The sequence below is a fragment of the Bufo bufo genome, chromosome 10, assembly GCF_905171765.1.
Source record: "Bufo bufo chromosome 10, aBufBuf1.1, whole genome shotgun sequence".
Lineage (NCBI taxonomy): Eukaryota > Metazoa > Chordata > Amphibia > Anura > Bufonidae > Bufo > Bufo bufo.
The window spans coordinates 97768887-97789468 of record NC_053398.1 but is presented as its reverse complement, the minus strand read 5'-3'; the positions used below and the strand labels follow the sequence as shown (position 1 = coordinate 97789468).

General features: G+C 42.5%; 1 protein-coding gene across 2 annotated transcripts in view; it reads right to left on the bottom strand.

The window, feature by feature from the left end:
* Positions 1-240: 240 nt before the first annotated feature.
* C10H11orf68 (chromosome 10 C11orf68 homolog) overlaps positions 241-20582 on the bottom strand; it is a 36545-nt gene continuing 16203 nt past the window's right edge. For both annotated transcript variants that reach the window (XM_040409955.1, XM_040409956.1), the window contains one exon: positions 241-1372. In XM_040409955.1, the coding sequence (XP_040265889.1) occupies positions 637-1362 (726 nt within the window). In that variant the 5' untranslated portion in view covers positions 1363-1372 and the 3' untranslated portion in view covers positions 241-636. The remainder of the gene's footprint in view (positions 1373-20582) is intronic.

The window sequence follows — 20582 nt, the reverse complement described above, 5'->3', positions numbered from 1 at the left end:
GGCAGCGGAGCTCCAGCAGCGCCGCGGCCTTCTCACCGTTTACCGCAGGCCCAGTGACGTCACGACTAGTATCAATCACCTGGGTGCGGCTAAGCTCCATCCAAGTGAACAGAGCTTAGCCCCGCCCAGGCCAGTGATACTAGTCGTGACGTCACTGGGCCTGCGGTAAACAGTGAGAAGGCCGCGGCGCTGCTGGAGCGCCGCTGCCTTCTCAAACAGCTGATCAGCGGGGGTCCCGGGTGTCGGACCCCCGCCGATCAGATGCTGATGATCTATCCAGAGGATAGATCATCACTTTAAACAAAGTGAAGAACCCCTTTAATGCCCCTGGCGACCAACTATGCACCAAGAACCACTGGTGTATAGCTGAAATGTAGCCATTTAGTCCAATTTGCATACAACAATTCTTACTACCCTATATGTGTGCAATAAAGGGATGCAACGCACAACAACTAAATAAACACCACATTCAAACACATTTATAATAAACACATTCACAAAGGGAAAAAATGAGAATATTTACTTAATATTACAGGCACAATACTGTTAGAGGGTCAGGCAAAATTAATAAATGAACAGACCAAAATTTTTACTTGAGCAGTAATAAAAATTATATTGAGTTATATTGAGATTTCTTTAAGTCACTTCTAAGTTGGTTACCTTGTTGGTAACTCTGGACCGTCGAGGAATGCATTCTAAATCAAATCGGCTTTCATAGATAGTGGGGCATATCTGCCACTGATTGTTTCTGTAAATGCCTAAATAGGAGTACACATCTGGCTTGTAAGTCAGTAAACATTTTACACCTGAACTCCGAATTACAGCATCTGTCTGCATGATCGCTTCTTCATCTGTGAAGTCTTCAGTGTACACACATATAACATGCTTACTTTCATGATGGCGAGGGCTCACTTTGGCTACACTAAGCCGACCTTCTACTACTGCAGTAGCTATTCCTTGCCAGGCATAGTCAACTTTGAATCCAGTGTCTAAATGAATAAGCCATTTCCCAGATATTACTCCATGATTAAGAGCTAATTCACGAACAATGTCATAATCAATCTTGTGCCCTGTACTCTGGACCTTTTCCCAAGCATCCTGAAGCTCCTTGACACCTTCAGCCTGTGGGCAGTAACCTGGGCCATACACTGCTATCCACCCTACTGGTCCAGATTCTTCTTCAGGGTCACCAAAACGAGGGACCCTAGAAGGACGGTACGTTTCTAACCACTCATGAAACTCTGCTCGTGGGGTCTTACGAGCATCAAAGATTATCCAGGGATCCATATCTGCAGCCATGGATTCAGCAGCATAGTCTTCTGCTCCTTTTGATCCTCGTTCACCATCCTCCCAATGCAACATGTTTAAACAGCTGCAAAGACATAAAAATTTTTAGAATAATGAAATCACTCATGTAAGGATACCAATGATACAATTTTTTTTAACCCCAGGATCCAGTTTTCTCAAAAAATTCCCCTGCAGAAAGACTGAATCGTCATTACGACGGAGTATAATGGAAATGAATAGCTTATTCAAAATTAGATGCTTCATTATCTTAAAGGGGTTGTCCATTGTTTTACTATTGAAGGCCTGTCCTCAGGATAGGCCATCAATTCCTGATAGGTGTAAGTTTGAATCCCTGCACCCCACAATCAGCTATTTCACAATCTCATCGGGTATACATCTCACCGCAGCGGGGTTTTCTGTGGAAAACCACTCCGGCCCAAAATGACGCCCCCCCCCCCCCATGCAGATCATTGTTAATGGTTCTGCACATCAATATAAAACTTTTCCACATGTATTAGAAATTTCACTACTTCTTACTTCCTCACAGTGACCCAACACTATTCTGGGGTCTCTTTGGAATTTTGCCAGGCGATATATCCATTCAGTTCACGATGGAGAAACAAATGCTTTTTCTCATCACTGCAGTGGCTAGAATAACCATCCTTCATGCTTGGAAAACCCCAACATGACGTACCGGTATTTTCTAGGAGAAACTGTCCCTTTTTTTTTTTCTAAGGACTGAGCGAATCTATTGTAATAGAACATTATTATTTGTTTTCTGAGAATTTTTTATATCATATAAAGTCCCTCTGTTGGACTTAAATCTTAACCTGTTCCGGACACAGGGCGTACCGGTACGTTATATGCATTTTCGATGACCGCTGCTCGGCGGGCGGTGATCGGAACCCGGTGCCTGCTCAAATCACTGAGCAGGCACCTTGGCTAAATGCGCAGGGGGTCCCGCGATTGCCGCAAACCGCAGGTCACTTCAGACCTGTGGTTTGTGGCTTTTCAATGTTGCGGCGGCGGCGGTGCAATCGGGTCCCTGTGGGGCTGTAGGGGGGACCCGATGGCATGGAAGGCAGCGCGATGCCTTCCTGTGACGAGCCCCCTGGATCTCACAGGCCGGAAGCTGTATGAGTAAGACTCACCGTATTACTCATACAGCCAATGCATTCCAATACAGAAGTATTGGAACGCATTGTAAAGGATTAGACCCCCAAAAGATGAAGTCCCAAAGTGGGACAAAAAAAAAGTGAAAAAAAAAAAAAAGTTGAAAAAATAAAGTCGTCCCCCCCAAAAAAAAAAATTCAGTTTAAAGTAAAAATAAAAAAAAACATAATTTTCCCCAAATAAAGTAAAAAAAAAAATTGGTAAAAAAAAAGTTGACATATTAGGTATCGCCGCGTCCGTATCAACCGGCTCTCTAAACATATCACATGACCAAACCCCTCAGATGAATACCGTAAAAAATAAAAACTGTGCTAAATAAACAATTTTTTGTCACCTTACATCACAAAAAGTGTAATAGCAAGCGATCAAAAAGTCATATGCACCCCAAAATAGTGCTAATCAAACCGTCATTTCATCCCGCAAAAAATGAGACCCTACCTAAGATAATCGCCCAAAAACTGAAAAAACTATGGCTCTCAGAATATGGAGACACTAAAACATGATTTTTTTTTAACTTATGTAAAACTTACATAATTAAAAAAAAGTATACATATTAGGTATCCCCGCATCTATGAAAACCTGGTCTATAAAAATATTACATGATATAACCTGTCAGATGAATGTTGTAAATAACAAAAAATAAAAACGGTGCCAAAACAGCTATTTCTTGTTACCTTGCCTCACAAAAAGTGTAATATAGAGCAACCAAAACTCATATGTAACCTAAAATAGTACCAAAAAAAACTGCCACCCTATCATGTAGTTTCTAAAATGGGGTCACTTTTTTGGAGTTTCTACTCTAGGGGTGCATCAGGGGGGCTTCAAATGGGACATGGTGTCAAAAAAACTGTCCAGCAAAATCTGCCTTCCAAAAACCGTATGGCATTCCTTTCCTTCTGCACCCTGCCGTGTTCCCGTACAGCGGTTTACGACCACAGATGGGGTGTTTCTGTAAACTACAGAATCAGAGCCATAAATATAGAGTTTTGTTTGGCTGTTAACCCTTGCTTTGTCACTGGAAAAAAATTATTAAAATGTAAAATCTGCCAAAAAAGTTAAATTTTATCTCTATTTTCCATTAATTCTTGTTGAACACCTAAGGGTTAACAAAGTTTGTAAAATCTGTTTGTTTTGAATACCTTGAGGGGTGTAGTTTCTAGAATGGGGTCATTTTTGGGTGGTTTCTATTATGTAAGCCTCACAAAGTGACTTCAGATCTGAACTGGTCCTTAAAAAAGAAAATTTCAGAAAAATTTCAAGATTTGCTTCTAAACTTCTAAGCCTTGTAACATCCCCAAAAAATAAAATGTTATTTCCAAAATCATCCAAACATGAAGTAGACATATGGGGAATGTAAAGTAATAACTATTTTTGGAGGTATTACTATGTATTATAGAAGTAGAGAAATTGAAACTTGGAAATTTGCAAATTTTTCAAAATCTTGGGCAAATTTGGTATTTTTTTTATAAATAAAAAGGAATTTTTTTGACTCCATTTTACCAGTGTCATGAAGTAAAATATGTGATCAAAAAACAGTCTCAGAATGGCCTGTATAAGTCAAAGCGTTTTAAAGTTACCACATAAAGTTACACTGGTCAGATTTGCAAAAAATGGCCTGGTCCTTAAGGTAAAATATGGCTGTGTCCTTAAAGAGGACCTTTCACCATAATAAAACCTCTAAACTAACTATACAGACGTGTAGAGCGGCGCCCAGGGATCTCCCTGCACTTACTGTTATCCCCGGGTTATCCTGCGGTTATAGCCTCCGGTATCTTCATAGTTAGGCTCCACCCAGGGGAACCTGACGCCGTCTCTTTCTCCTATGCTGTAGCGCTGGCCAATCGCAGCGCTCAGCTCATAGCCTGAGAGGTTTTTTTTCTCTCCCAGGCTATGAGCTGAGCGCTGCGATTGGCCAGCGCTACAGCATGGAAGAATGAGACGCCGGCAGGTTCCCCTGGGTGGAGCCTAACTATGAAGATACCGGAGGCTATAACCGGAGAACGGAGCGGCGCCCGGGGATAACAGTAAGTGCAGGGGGATCCCTGGGCGCCGCTCTACGCGTCTGTATAGTTAGTTTAGATGTTTTATTATGGTGAAAGGTCCTCTTTAAGGAGTTAAAAGAGGACCTTTCATCTGTTTTACTTATAAGGAGCTAAATACCTGTACTTGCGGGTTACCCCCCGCTGATGCAGTTTATGTCTTTTAGAACATCGCTCCTATGCCCTGCTGCGCCCTCCTGAAGTTCTCGTGCTCAGTATGCTAATACTGAGCATCGGAACAGGGAGGAGGAGACGCCATGGTTTCTCAATGGGCTTTTCCTTCTCCCTGGCTGTGCCGCGATCCAATCACATCGGAGAGAAAAACCTACCTGGCTGTGACGCTCTCCGCTGTGATTGGATTGCGGCACAGCCAGGGAGAAGAAAAAAGCTCATTGAGAAACCCTGGCATCTCCTCCTCCCTGGTCTGATGCTCATTATTAGCATACTGAGCGCGAAAACTTCAGGAGGGCGCAGCGGCGCATAGGAGCGATGTTATAAAAAAATAAAAACGGGTGGCAGCATCAGCGGGGGGTACCCAAGTACAGGTATTTAGCTCCTATAAGTAAAACAGATGAAAGGTCCTCTTTAAGGAGGCCTCTCTAGCATTGGGGTGCTCAGTAGTGCAGTGTACAGCTTGTCTAGGGCTGCAGTAAACGATTATTTTAGTAATCGATAATTTTTTACGATTAATCGAGTAATCTAATAAGAAAAAAATAACTGTTTTCCTTTATAAAAACTCAGACCCCCTGCCATTAGTCCCCAACACCCTTTGTTCCCCACTGTGCGATCAGCCCAAGTGCATCAGTTCCCCCCAGTGCCATAAGCTCCACTATCCCCCATTGCCATCAGCTCCACTATCCCCCAGTGCCATCAGCTCTGCCCCCCTTGTGCCATCAGCTCTGCCCCCATTGTGCCATCAGCTCTGCCCCCATTGTGCCATCAGCTCTGCCCCCATTGTGCCATCAGCTCTGCCCCCATTGTGCCATCAGCTCTGCCCCCATTGTGCCATCAGCTCTGCCCCCATTGTGCCATCAGCTCTGCTGCCATGCTCCTCCTGACACCCGGATTGCACAGCGTCACTGGTTTCTATGACGCTGTGCACTCCAGGCGCCTGGCCTTAGTTGCGCCCCCACCCTCTCGGTTTTACCAACTTACCTTCCCAGCAGGGGCGCTGCCGACACTCCATTGTTCTGCGCTGCTCCTGACGTCACACAGTGCGTCAGGTCACGGCGTGTGTACGTCAGGAGGTCAGAGCAGCGCGGGACTATGGACGTACTGTGGAGTGTCCGGAGGCCGCCTGCTGGAAAGGTAAGTATTCCAAGCGCCGCGGGAGACCACGGAGCGGGAGTAATAGCAAGCGCTTCACTCCCGCTCCGTGGTCACATGGCACAAACGAATCTTCGATGCAAAAAATTTGCATCGAGGATTTTTTTGTGTCGAATTACTAGATTTAATAGAATAATCGTTTCAGCCCTAACCTTGTCTTTAACAGATTTCAAATTCAATTGAGTCTGGTTCCTTTTTTGTCAAGGTTTGACCTTTGGTTCTGCATTTGTTTTGCAAGGATGTGTTGATATGTTGTATATGTTGCCACTCTGTATATAAAATCCCCCCAATAATGCCCCCTTTATATAAAATGTCCCACAATAGTGTTCACTAAGAATAAAAAATACATTATATATATATATATATATATATGTATATGTATGTTCCGCGAAAACTCAAAAACGCAACCATCCACGTCAACGAAACTTGGTATAAACATCCCTTGCTACCTGGAAAGAAATCTTGCGGGGGGTCTCTGCTCTCTAGGATGTTCTGTTCCCGAGATATTCCCAAAAAATTAACTGCATTATCCAATACAGTCATTGAGTGCCCCTGTTTATAATTGTTAAGGATTCTCTAGGGACTGGTACAGTGGCAAGTGATTGGCGCAAGGCCAACGTGGTGCCCATATTCAAAAAAGGATCAAGGTCCACCACAGGTAATTCTAGACCAGTTAGTTTAACTTCTGTTGTGGGAAAAATGTTTGAAGGAATCTTAAGGCACTATATACAGGAGTATGTCACTATTAATAATATTATAAGTGATAACCAGCATGGGTTTACCAAGGATAGAAGTTGTCAGACTAACCCGATTTGTTTTTATGAGGTGAGTAGTAGCCTGGACAGAGGGGCGGCTGTGGATGTAGCGTTTCTGGATTTTGCTAAGGCTTTTGATACTGTCCCTCATAGACGCTTAACCCCTTAAGGACTCGGCCCTATTTCACCTTAAGGACTTGGCCATTTTTTGCAAATCTGACCAGTGTCACTTTAAGTGCTGATAACTTTAAAACGCTTTGACTTATCCAGGCCATTCTGAGATAGTTTTTTCATCACATATTGTACTTCATGACACCGGTAAAATGAAGTAAAAAAATAATAATTGTTATTTTGAAAAAAAAAATGCAAATTTCCAAGTTTCAATTTCTCTACTTCTATAATACATAGTAATACCTCCAAAAATAGTTATTACTTTACATTCCCCATATGTCTACTTCATGTTTGGATCATTTTGGGAATGACATTTTATTTTTTGGGGATGTTACAAGGCTTAGAAGTTTAGAAGCAAATCTTGAAATTTTTCTGAAATTTTCAAAAACCCAATCTTTAGGGACCAGTTCAGGTCTGAAGTCACTTTGCGAGGCTTACATAATAGAAACCACCCAAAAATGACCCCATTCTATAAACTACCCCCTCAAGGTATTCAAAACAGCTTTATATCTGTGGGGGGGGACCCGATGGCATGGAAGGCAGCGCGATGTCTAAGGAAGGCATCGCGCTGCCTTCCATGCTATCGGGTCCCCCCCACAGCCCCATGGGGACCCGATGTCACCACCGCTGCCGCACCAGGTAAAAGCCGCAATAACGCAGGTCACGGGACCCCCCCCCACGCATTTAGCCGAGGTGCCTGCTCACGGATTTGAGCAGGCACCTTGTTCCGATCACCGCCCGCCGGTGATCGGAACAACACATGACGTACCGGTACGTCATGGGTCCTTAAGGACTCGGGAACCATGCCGTACCGATACGTCATGGGTCCCTAAAGGGTTAATAAGTAAAGTAAGGTCTATTGGCTTGGAAAGTATAGTTTGTAATTGGATTGAAAACTGGCTGAAGGACCGTGTCCTGGGAGTTGTGGTCAATGATTCCTATTCAGAATGGTCCCAGGTTATAAGTGGTGTACCCTAAGGTTCAGTGCTGGGCCCTTTATTAATTTAATTTATTTATTAATTATATTGAGGATGGGATTAATAGCACCATATCTATTTTTGCAGATGACACTAAAATGTGCAGTTTTTTTTTTGTTTTACTACTTTAAAATTATTATTTTTTTATTAAAGTCATAAAAAGCAATTACATAAATAATCAAAACAATATAATTTTCTCCCCAGACCCACCTCGATCATCCAAACCCTAACCACCCATCCCCGCGATGTGTCTCATTCTCTTATGAAAAAATAAACAATATAAAAAAAGAAACATAATTGGGTGGAGAGCGAGAAGGGAAAAAGAGGGGAGGGTTGCAAAACAAAGCCCTACCAATTCCAGTCTCCCTAAATCTTAGACCGTTTATCTTTAGAATTCCTCTGGGTATACAGAATCTGCTCATAACTCTTGACCTTGTTAACCAAACATAACCAATCACTGAGTTTTGGAGTGTTTTGAGAAAACCAGACTCGGGTAATTAATAGTCTGGCCAGGAACATATTGTTAACCAAAATAATCTTTCGATGCTTATGGCAGATTACATTACTAATATTATTCAAGATCCAACACTCGGAATTACTATCTTCAATTTTTGGGCAATAAAATTGCAAATTGACCAATATATTTTTAAATCTCGACACAACCAGAAGAGATGGAGAAAGTCTGCCCCGTGTGACCCGCACTGAATCTCATAAACCACATTTATTAAGCTAAATCAGCGTGATATATACTCTATGTATTATATTAAACTGAATCATTATATTATTAGAGTTGTGAAAAACCAATTTCAGGTGAATTAATATATTTCCCTATTGCTGTGCTGTAAGCTTCAGACAATCATTTTCCCAGGCCCTCTGACCTGGTGATACACCTCTAGAAAAGATCCCAAGACAACATTCAAAGATGAAGAAGGGTCTATCTCCAAAGGAGTTCCTTGTTTAACCTTTAACAGAGCTGAACGCAACTGACAATATCGAAACCAAACTTAAATTGCCTAAGTTCCCCAATAGTGCTAGGCTCAAGAGAGGCAATACCTCCCCCTGCTTCACCACTTGTGAGACATACTTAATTCTACTTGTTAACCAAAATCTTTCACCAAGTAATTTATCAACCTCTTGTAAAAAAAAATAATAAATTGTGCCACAAAGGAGTACATTGAAGTACATTCTCTGATAGTAGTCCACACTCTAGAGAATAGTTTCCCAGTTACTCTATATTCTTTTTCAATATTAATCGCCCCGATTCCAATAGAGTAAACAAATTGTCAAAGGGAGATCGGTTCACCAAGGTCTTACATAAGGCACTTTTCTCCCAATGACAATATAAAAGTAACTGCCCAGCAATAAAATAACCCTTGAAATAGGGAAGATTCAATCCTCCCTGTTCCAATGGTTTATAAAAATAGTCTAATTTTAACCTCACTCGCTTTCTTTCCCAGAGTAAGTCATTCATTATCCTTTCAAGGAGTTTGAAGAACTTGTCCTCGATCCAGACTGTGGAGTTCCTAAGAATGTAAAGGAGTTGGGGCAAGATCACCATCTTAATTAAAGATACTCTATCAGCTCTGGTCAAAAATAATTGCGACCAAATAGCAATTTTAGATCTCAGCTTGCTTATCAGTGGTATCCAATTAAGCTGAATATAATCCTCAATCCTGGGTGGTATCATCACACCAAGATATTCTACTGTTTCGGTTACCTTTAGCATTGCAATGGGGGCCTCACTCAAGTATTCAAAATTATCCAATAACAAGTGTAGTTTTAGACCAGTTAAAGGGCTTTTGCAGTTTGTTTAAACGGATGATCTATCCTCTGGATAGATCATCAGCATCTGATCGACGGTGTTCCGACACCCAGGACCCCCACCAATCAGCTGTTTGAGAAGGCAGCGGCGCTCCGGCCTTCTTACTGTTTACTGCAGGCCCAGTGACGTCACGACTAGTATCAACTGGCCTGGGCACGGCTAAGCTCCATCTCAAACACCCGGGACCCCCGCCGATCAGATGCTGATGATCTATCCAGAGGATAGATCATCAGTTTGAGGTGCACAACGTTTTCTGGTTGGTGGCCACATTGCCAAACTGAACCAATCATGAGGGCCGAAAATATAATTTAAAGGGGTATTACCAACTGAAATACTGTATTTCTGTCATATTGAACACAGAGTATACACCATTAATATCTATTTGCTCTTCTAGAACTCCCATCTAATGGGCGAAATAAATGAAGAATGCATGTGAGCAGCCACAAGACAAACATACATGTCTGTTACCAGATGGTTTGGGGCCGAACGGAATGGTATTAAGGGCCGCATGTGGCCTCCGGGCTGCAGGTTGTGCACCCCTGGAACTTTCAACAAACGGCAGAACCCCTTTAATATCAAGTCCAGAGACTTCCCCGAAGTATTTAACTAATTGGACAACTCTTGGAAGAGTAGTATTAGTTTATAAAAAAATAGTACATCATCCGCGTATAAAGAAATCCGATCCCCTATTCCGGATACTCCAAAACACTCTATGATTGTATCTTGTTTAATACTGAGTGCTAAGGGCTCAATATAGATATTAAATAATAATGATGATGATAGGGGACAACCTTGCAGAGTACCTTTAGACAACGAAAAGCTAGACAACGAAAACCATGCAAAAAAAAAAGCTGCATGCATACTCATAGGGGAGGCCGTCTGAACCAGGAGAGGATTTTCCTGAACAAGCTCCTAATGCCGCCTCTAGCTCCGGTGAGGAAAATTCTGCCTCAAGGGAGGTCCTCTGGGCCTCAGTAAGGGCTGGGAACTTAACGGAGTTCAAATAGGCCTCCATCTCTTCATCAGTTTTATTATTGCTAGATATATATATTTCCGCAAAGTGCTTGGTAAAGGCTCTGATACTGACCTCAGGTAAATCGAATACTACCTATTTGTATTTTTTTTTTACTCCTGATTAGATATCACTTTTGTCAGAAGTTTTCCTGGGCGCCCTGCTTCACAGAATTGTTTTGTCCCCTAAAAAAGAGCCTTTGCTGGGCCTTGTCCAGAAGAAAATCAGAGTACTCCTGACTAGCCCTCTGCATAACTTCCCTATTTTTGTCAGTTTTTTCCCTAGAAAACTGCTCCATCCCATAAGACGCTGCCACTTTTAAGGCCCTCTCTATCCTCCCATACCCCCTTCTTAGATGGAAAATGGTACTAATAAAAATAATAATAATAACTAACCGTGGCCTTAAACGCATTGGGTTTTAGCTGATTAATAGTTAACCTTCCAATAGTGTTTCATCCAGTCCAGTGTTTTATCTCCTTTTTCATCCAGTCATGGTTATCTATCAGGGAGAGCCAGTAAGGGTTTATTCTAAAGAGGGGTACTAACGATTCACTTTCATCAGACAGGATAACTTCAAGGAATACCGAAGCATGATCTGATAGCGACCTGGCCTCATGTCTCATGTGCTTAATATATCAAATAAATTTCTCATTTACCAATGCCAAATCGATCCTGGACATACAATTCCCAGATCTAGACACACAAGAAGAAGTGTCCCTGTCCCAGGACACTCCATACATCAACAGGGCGGGACTCTTGACAGAATCGAGCCAATTGAGACCCTTGATTAGATACAAATGCCCCAATGTTTCCATCCATAGTCATCCGATCGCTGTTAGGATTAATAACACACAGTAGAAGTCCCCTTTTACTAGGGTAAGACAATCTGGCCACTTCTCCCTAAATTTTTATAATCGATTAAAGGATAACTGTCATATTTTTATTTATTTTTTTGGAGTATTGGATTGTGGCGATTAATATCACCTTGGTGGCCCTATTTCAACTTTTCAATGTGTATTCAATTCCCCCTTAATTCCACATTTTTGTTCCCTGTACTGCCTACCTTTATCTGTGCTTAAAATAGGGTTGCTAGGCATGGTCCATCTATCTGTTGAAGGACAGAGCACGCAGCGTGCAAGGTCACATTACTGACAGCCAGGGACTGTAAGTAAATGATTAAAGCCAGGTCCTCCCCAGCAGCTGATAACAGTGCCTGGGCTGTGTGCACTTCTCCCTGTCCCTGCGCTTGGCAGACGCTCCCTCACTTAGCAGAGCTGAAGAATGCAGAGTTGGAGCAGCGCAGACCAGGGAAGGGAGATCTGGTAAGAGGACCCCTTTGTGCTGCAGGAGATTAACCCTTTAGGGGGGAGGGCTCTGGTTACTGACACTTTTGGGGGGCTATTGTTACTGGCTAGTGAGGGCAGGCGGGATTAGCCTCAGGGTGAGGGCAGTGGCGGCCATCTTAACTGAATAGTGAAATTGCAGTTTTATGCAGAATGGTTGCTAAGGGCTGAATCGTATTAAATATGGGGCAAGTCAGTCTAATAGTAACTGATTCTGGAATATCATGTTATTAGTAATTACATATATGCAAATTGAAATTAGGGTCTAACTGTGACAGTTATCCTTTAAGTACATCAAACGAGAAAGGGGGAGGGATGTAAATAAAAGCTAAGATGGATAATCTGCCAAAAAGTTTCCCATGTAAAAAAACAAACCTCCCCTGCTTATCAATAGAAGATGCTGTGCAGACAAAATCAATCCTGTTATGTACAGTCGTGGCCAAAAGTTTTGAGAATGACAAAAATATTAGTTTTCACAAAGTTTGCTGCTAAACTGCTTTTAGATCTTTGTTTCGGTTGTTTCTGTGATGTAGTGAAATATAATTACACGCACTTCATACGTTTCAAAGGCTTTTATCGACAATTACATGACATTTATGCAAAGAGTCAGTATTTGCAGTGTTGGCCCTTCTTTTTCAGGACCTCTGCAATTCGACTGGGCATGCTCTCAATCAACTTCTGGGCCAATTCCTAACTGATAGCAACCCATTCTTTCATAATCACTTCTTGGAGTTTGTCAGAATTAGTGGGTTTTTGTTTGTCCACCCGCCTCTTGAGGATTGACCACAAGTTCTCAATGGGATTAAGATCTGGGGAGTTTCCAGGCCATGGACCCAAAATGTCAATGTTTTGGTCCCCGAGCCACTTAGTTATCACTTTTGCCTTATGGCACGGAGCTCCATCGTGCTGGAAAATGCATTGTTCTTCACCAAACTGTTGTTGGATTGTTGGAAGAAGTTGCTGTTAGAGGGTGTTTTGGTACTATTCTTTATTCATGGCTCTGTTTTTGGGCAAAATTGTGAGTGAGCCCACTCCCTTGGATGAGAAGCAACCCCACACATAAATGGTCTCAGGATGCTTTACTGTTGGCATGACACAGGACTGATGGTAGCGCTCACCTTTTCTTCTCCGGACAAGCCTTTTTCCAGATGCCGCAAACAATCGGAAAGAGGCTTCATCGGAGAATATGACTTTGCCCCAGTCCTCAGCAGTCCATTCACCATACTTTCTGCAGAAGATCAATCTGTCCCTGATGGTTTTTTTTGGAGAGAAGTGGCTTTTTTGCTGCCCTTCTTGACACCAGGCCATCTTCCAAAAGTCTTCGCCTCACTGTGCATGCAGATGCGCTCAAACCTGCCTGCTGCCATTCCTGAGCAAGCTCTGCACTGGTGGCACTCCGATCCCGCAGCTGAATCCTCTTTAGGAGACGATCCTGGCGCTTGCTGGACTTTCTTGGACGCCCTGAAGCCTTCTTAACAAGAATTGAACCCGTTTCCTTGAAGTTCTTGATGATCCTATAAATTGTTGATTGAGGTGCAATCTTAGTAGCCCAAATATCCTTGCCTGTGAAGCCATTTTTATGCAACGCAATGATGTCTGCACGTGTCGCTTTGCAGGTCACCATGGTTAACAATGGAAGAACACTGATTTCAAGCATCACCCTCCTTTTAACATGTCAAGTCTGCCATTTTAACCCAATCAGCCTGACATAATGATCTCCAGCCTTGTGCTCGTCAACATTCTCACCTGAGTTAACAAGATGATTACTGAAATGATCTCAGCAGGTCCTTTAATGACAGCAATGAAATGCAGTGGAAAGTTTTTTTTGGGATTAAGTTAATTTTCATGGCAAAGAAGGACTATGCAATTCATCTGATCACTCTTCATAACATTCTGGAGTATATGCAAATTGCTATTATAAAAACTTAAGCAGCAACTTTTCCAATTTCCAATATTTATGTAATTTTCAAAACTTTTGGCCACGACTGTATATACACACACGACACTCCTCTAGAGTGACTGGTAAAAGTGGAATGATATGCCTGCGCAACCCATCCCCTAGTGAATCGTGTCGCAGTCTATTCTGTAAAATGAGTTTCCAATAGACAAATAACCGCAGGTAGATAGAGGTCTCTGAACCAGATCAAACACGGCCTGTCTTTTTAGTCCCCTTACATTCCATGTTAAATCTTTAACAGACATATGATCAACGATTCAGCAGCAGTCCCTTGCAAACCCCACCCCTCTCGCTCATCCATCTTAAGAGACGCATCGCATTCCACCCCCCACCCGCAATGATGCATAACAGAGAAACAGACCTCTTTATTTAGGCCCCTTGCAGACGAGCGTGTCCGGATAAGGTCCGGATGCTATGCAGCAAACCCGTGCGAGTAGGTACCCAATTGCAGTCAGTTTTGACTGCGATTGCATTCCGTTGTTGTGTTTTTATTGCGCGGGTGCAATGTGTTTTGCACGCGCGTGATAAAAAACTGAATGTGGTACCCAGACCCGAACTTCTTCACAGAAGTTCAGGTTTGGTGTTGTGTAGATTGTATTATTTCCCCTTATAACATGGTTATAAGGGAAAATAATAGCATTCTGAATACAGAATGCATAGTACAATAGGGCTGGAGAGGTTCATTTTTTTTTTTAACTCTCCTTAATCCACTTGCTCGCGCAGCCCGGCTTCTCTTCTGTCTTCTTCTTTGAGGAATAGGACCTTTGATGACGTCATTGCGCTCATCACATGGTCCATGACATGATCTTTTACCATGGTGATGGATCATGTGACGGACCATGTGATGAGCGCAGTGACGTCATCAAAGGTCCTTTTCCTGTGCACAGCAAAGAAGAAGACAGAAGAGAAGCCGTGCTGCGCGATCAAGTGGATTAAGGCGAGTTATATTTATTTATTTTTTTAACCCCTCCAGCCCTATTGTACTATGAATTCTGTATTAACAATGCCATTATTTTCCCTTATAACCATGTTATAAGGGAAAATAATAATGATCGGGTCCCCATCCTGATAGTCTCCTAGCAACCGTGCGTGAAAATCGCACCGCATCCGCACTTGCTTGCAGATGCTTGCGATTTTCACGCAGCCCCATTCACTTCTATGGGGCCTGCGTTGGGTGAAAAACACTGAATATCGAACATGCTGCGATTTTAACGCAACGCACAAGTGATGCTTGAAAATCACTGTTCGTTATCAGTTCACGTAACGCATTTCACACGAGCGAGTTTTCCGCGCGGGTGCAAGGGGCCTTACTAAGACCATCCCTCCCCCTCTCCACCAAACCCGCCTCCACAGAAGAAGAAAAAAGGGCAACACAAAAAGTATCTCAGTTTCAGACATTATTCCAGTCTAGCCAATCAGTGGCCAGATCCGGGGTGTCCAAAAAAAATATATATTACTACTCTATTAAACTTAACCCTTAATTTGGCTGGATACAAAAAGGAGCATTTAATGTCCTTGCCCTGGAGACGTTTTTTATACAGCCAGAAAGGTACGCCTATTATCTTGAACGTCTTTCGTGAAGAGCGGAAAAAACGAGAGAGTTTGCTACAGTTATACAAAACAGAAGGGCACTCCAGTGCTCGCTTTCAGATCATATCTCTGTCCCGAGAAACAAGCATCTTTACCAGTAGTACCCTTGGCTGCCTTCCAAGAATCAATTTACTACCAGGAATCCGATGTGCCCTTTCAATTAGAAACAAAGGTGAAAAATGTTCCTTCCCAAAAATTATATTATAGTTATATTATAGTTCTCAAACATTATAGATTTTAAATAATACGGGAGGCTCCTATTATATGCAATCTCTTTCATTTAATTTTGCCACAGCAGTAAGGGTTAACAACCATAGAGAATGAAAAAAAATAATAATAATAATAATTTAACAGATAGTCCCATATGCAAATGTCAACATAGCCAATCAGGTGAGATCAGAGTCTATAAATGTCTGTGTAATCACTTCCAATTCCTCTTTCTTACTGCTGGCCACAGATGAATGTTTTTTTTAGTATTTAGTTACTGTATACTATATTGTTTGTTGATTGAGATATATATATATATATATATATATATATATATATATATATATATATATATATAATTTGCAGAAAAGACCAGCACTCGCTGTAAATAAATCTTGAATTTATTCAGTCACATGAAGATAAGTCTGATGAAGGTGCGGTAGCACCGAAACGCGTCACTTATTGCCTGTATATGTGACTGAATAAATATAAGATTTATCTACAGCGAGTGCCGGTCTTTTCTGCAAATTCTACATTAAGACGCCATCCCATATATACTGAATATATATATATATATATATATATATATATATATATATATATATATATATACACATACATATATATTATGTGAATTGTGAATTCCGGCAGCACTCACTTTAGAGATTATCCGGTCTCGCCTTTGATAACAGGCTTGTATATTCATAGAAAATCAACGCAGCACTCTTCTTGTAAAAAAAAACGCAGTGTCTTTATTCACACATGTGACACAAAATAGGCAACGTTTCAATCCACTTGGCTTGAGAAGGGTCCCGGAAGGGGATTGAAACGTTGCCTATTTTGTGTCACATGTGTGAATAAAGATACTGCGTTTTTTTTACAAGAAGAGTGCTGCGTTGATTTTCTATGAATATACACTGCTCAAAAAAATAAAGGGAACACAAAAATAACACATCCTAGATCTCAGTTAATTAAATATTCTTCTGAAATACTTTGTTCTTTACATAGTTGAATGTGCTCACAACAAAATCACACAAAAATAAAAAAATGGAAATCAAATTTTTGACCCAATGCCAAACCGGTCATGCTGGAGGATGTTGCAGGCAGCAGAACGTTCTCCGCGGCGTCTCCAGACTCTGTCACATGTGCTCAGTGTGAACCTGCTTTCATCTGTGAAGAGCACAGGGCGCCAGTGGTGAATTTGCCAATCTTGGTGTTGGCAAATGCCAAACGTCCTGCACGGTGTTGGGCTGTAAGCACAACGCCCACCTGTGTACGTCGGGCCCTCATATCACCCTCATGGAGTCTGTTTCTGACCGATTGAGCAGACATGCACATTTGTGGCCTGCTGGAGGTCATTTTGCAGGGCTCTGGCAGTGCTCCTCCTGTTGCTCCTTGCACAAAGGCGGAGGTAGCGTTCCTGCTGCTGGGTTGTTGCCCTCCTACGGCCTCCTCCACGTCTCCTGATGTACTGGCCTGTCTCTTGGTAGTGCCTCCATGCTCTGGACACTACGCTCACAGACACAGCAAACCTTCTTGCCACAGCTCGCATTGATGTGCCATCCTAGGTAAGCTGCACTACCTGAGCCACTTGTGTGGGTTGTAGACTCCGTCTCATGCTACCACTAGAGTGAAAGCACCGCCAGCATTCAAAAGTGACCAAAACATCAGCCAGGAAGCATAGGAACTGAGAAGTGGTCTGTGGTGACCACCTGCAGAACCACTCCTTTATTGGGGGTGTCTTGCTAATTGCCTATAATTTCCACCTGTTGTCTATCCCATTTGCACAACAGCATGTGAAATTGATTGTCACTCAGTGTTGCTTCCTAAGTGGACAGTTTGATTTCACAGAAGTGTGATTGACTTGGAGTTACATTGTGTTGTTTAACTGTTCCCTTTATTTTTTTGAGCAGTGTGTATATATATATATATATATTATTTTTTTGGTTAGTTTTCCACTGCTCACCGCGTGTATTCATAACTTTTCAAAACATGTATTACTTAATTCTTTCAGTCTGTCTAATCCTTGTTATCTTATCTTACCTCCTTAATGTTTGCTCCTCCATAGCTATTTTTAGCACAGTTACCAGGGTATCTCGGCAGATTGTGATAGTCGGTAATCAGTTACAGTCACATCCCCCCCCCCCCCATTTACCTCAGAAGTACTGCGTTTCCTCTCACCTCACTCGCTCTGCTGCTCCGTCCTGCGACAGTCAGTCTCTCTCTGCTCCGTGACGATAGCTGGTTGTATTCTCTCAGAATTATATCTTATCCAGTTTTGCCCCTATTGGTTGCTTCTGCTTACCACAATATATTCTATATACTTACCAGACAGGTTAACATTACTGCTTTATAGTAGCCAGTTTAAATTTTGTGCTGCTATTCATTATATCATTCTTGTCAGTTTATTCTCACTGCTATTTTGTTCAGTATACCCTCTTCATTTTGTCTAATAAGGAACATGTTACACCTATGGAGGTTCCTGAAGCCTCAGGTTTATTATCAGAAGAGCATATTAAGTCTCTGGTTAATCCATCAGTACAAAAGTCTGTTCAGTAAGCTTTTCACTCAGTTATGACTGGCATGTAAGACTCAATTGCTAAGACTGTATCCCTGGCTATATCCCAGGCAAAACCAATCCTGTCACCTGCAGTTATTCCCTCTACCCCGTCCGATCATTTTTGGTCGGTGGAGGACTCTACCTCAAACATGGTCCAGGGCTTTAAGAAGTCCTACGAAGAATGAAGCAAAAGAGGTGTATTCCTCAGACTGATCCCTCACCCTCAGCCGGAGGGATCAGGTGGCTGTTGATGGCTCGCTATTACAAAGCGACACTAATACTGGTGTTTCTCACATACACCCCAGACCCTCTACCCGTGAGGAAGAACATAGTAAATGGGTTTCTAAGTCTTCACGTCGGGAAAAACCGAATTCATATAGAATCTCTTCCGGTAACTCTTCTGACTAAGATGATTCATCTCCCTCTGAAGTAGATTCCGACTACCAAGATTTTTCGGAGAATGACGGTGACAATGAGCCTAATACTGTAAATGAGTCAGGTTCAATCCTGTTAGATTCTACCGGGCAACCATATTTTGACCCAGGTTCAATAAAACTTCCCCGGTCTGGGGAGTGGCTCCCATGCCCTCAAATCTCAAATTTTATAAGCTCCTGGATTAAGAAACCACTTGACAAGGCGGACAATAAAAAAACTGGAGGCCGAATGTCCGAGGCCTATCCTTCCCAACCATCTCGCTGATACACCTGAGATCGACCCCACACATTAAGTTTTTCATGAAAACTAGGAAAAATCCCAAAAAGGGGATTGACCGCAGACTTAGGTTTTGTAAAGATTAGCTCCTTGACATGTTAGGCCCCATAACAAAAATTTTGGAGCTATCTGAGCAGGCCGCGGTTTCGGGTCAGCCGGTAGACACCTCGATTCTATGCGGTTGGGCCCATAGATCTATGTGCCTTCTGGGCAAAGCAAATGCGGCCTTATGTGCCGAAAGGAGGAGGTCCTTGCTTTTAAGACTGGACCCTCAACTGATTCAACTGGCCAACACCGAGCCTTCGGTGTCCCCTAACGGTCTCCTGTTTGGGGACTCGTTCATAAAAGAGATCAACCAATATGTAGGACTTTTTTCCACTTTAGAGAGAGCTCAGACATCTCTGAAAGGTTTTCCACTCCAGAGTTTTTGGCAGAGCAGGAAAACGGAGGGGCCGGTACAGAAGCCACCCTACATACCTCCACTGCTTTCCAGCCGTCCCTGTTCTTCCCCACCAGACAACGACCGCGGAGGGCAAGGGGATATAAAGGCTACCCGCGCTCCAGGCCATCTACAGGTAAGCCCAACGCTTCAACATTCTTCCCAGCTACCATTGGGAGGAAGGATAATGCTTTTTTTCCCCATGCTTGGAGCCTCATAACTTCAGATGCTTGGATACTAAATACCATCCTGGGATATCAGATAGAGTTCATCTCTACCCCAATTCAGTCGATATTTCCTCAACCTATGGTATTCTGCAAAAAAGATCACAATCTTATATCTCAAGAGGTCATGGAACTCTATTCCAAGGGTGCTATAATACCAATCGCTCCCACAGATATGTTTTTTCTCAGCAATATATTCATTGTGAGCAAGAAAGACGGTGGCCACAGGACAGTCATAAATTTGAAAACATTGAACAAATATGTCACTTACCAACATTTCAAAATGGAGGGCATGCACTTATTAAGAGAGCTCCTTTTACAGGGCGATTGGCTTGTGAAGCTAGACTTAAAGACGCATATCTCACAGTCCCTATGCACCTGTTGTCACTAGGGATCGACCGATATTGATTTTTTAGGGCCGATACCGATAATTTGTCAACTTTCAGGCCGATAAAAATACCCAGAATATCGGTATAAATTATTTTTGAGGAAAAAAAAAAAATTTCCTACACAAATCTGCTGAAAATTAATGTTTATTGTTAACGTGTATTATTATTTTATTTTTTTTGTAAATCTTTTTCATTTATACTTAATATTTTTGTGTTGTTTTTTTTTTTATACTAACTTTTAGCCCCCTTAGGGACTAGAACCCTTGTCCTATTCACCCTGATAGATCTCTATCAGAGTGAATAGGATCTCGCACTCTCCCTGCTGCTCTGTGCACACAGCAGCATGGAGCTGACTATGGCAGCCAGGGCTTCAATAGCGTCCTGGCTGCCATGGTAACCGATCGGAGCCCCAGGCTTACACTGCTGGGGCTCCGATCAGAGGAGCAGGGGAGAGGGGATCCTGTGGCCACTGCCACCAATGATTAGAACTGGGGGGGGGGGGGGGGGCGCACTGCGCCACCAATGTTTTTACTATGGGGGTGGGGGGCGCACTGCGCCACCAATGACTAATACTAGGGGGCTTAAGGGGGGGGGCGCACT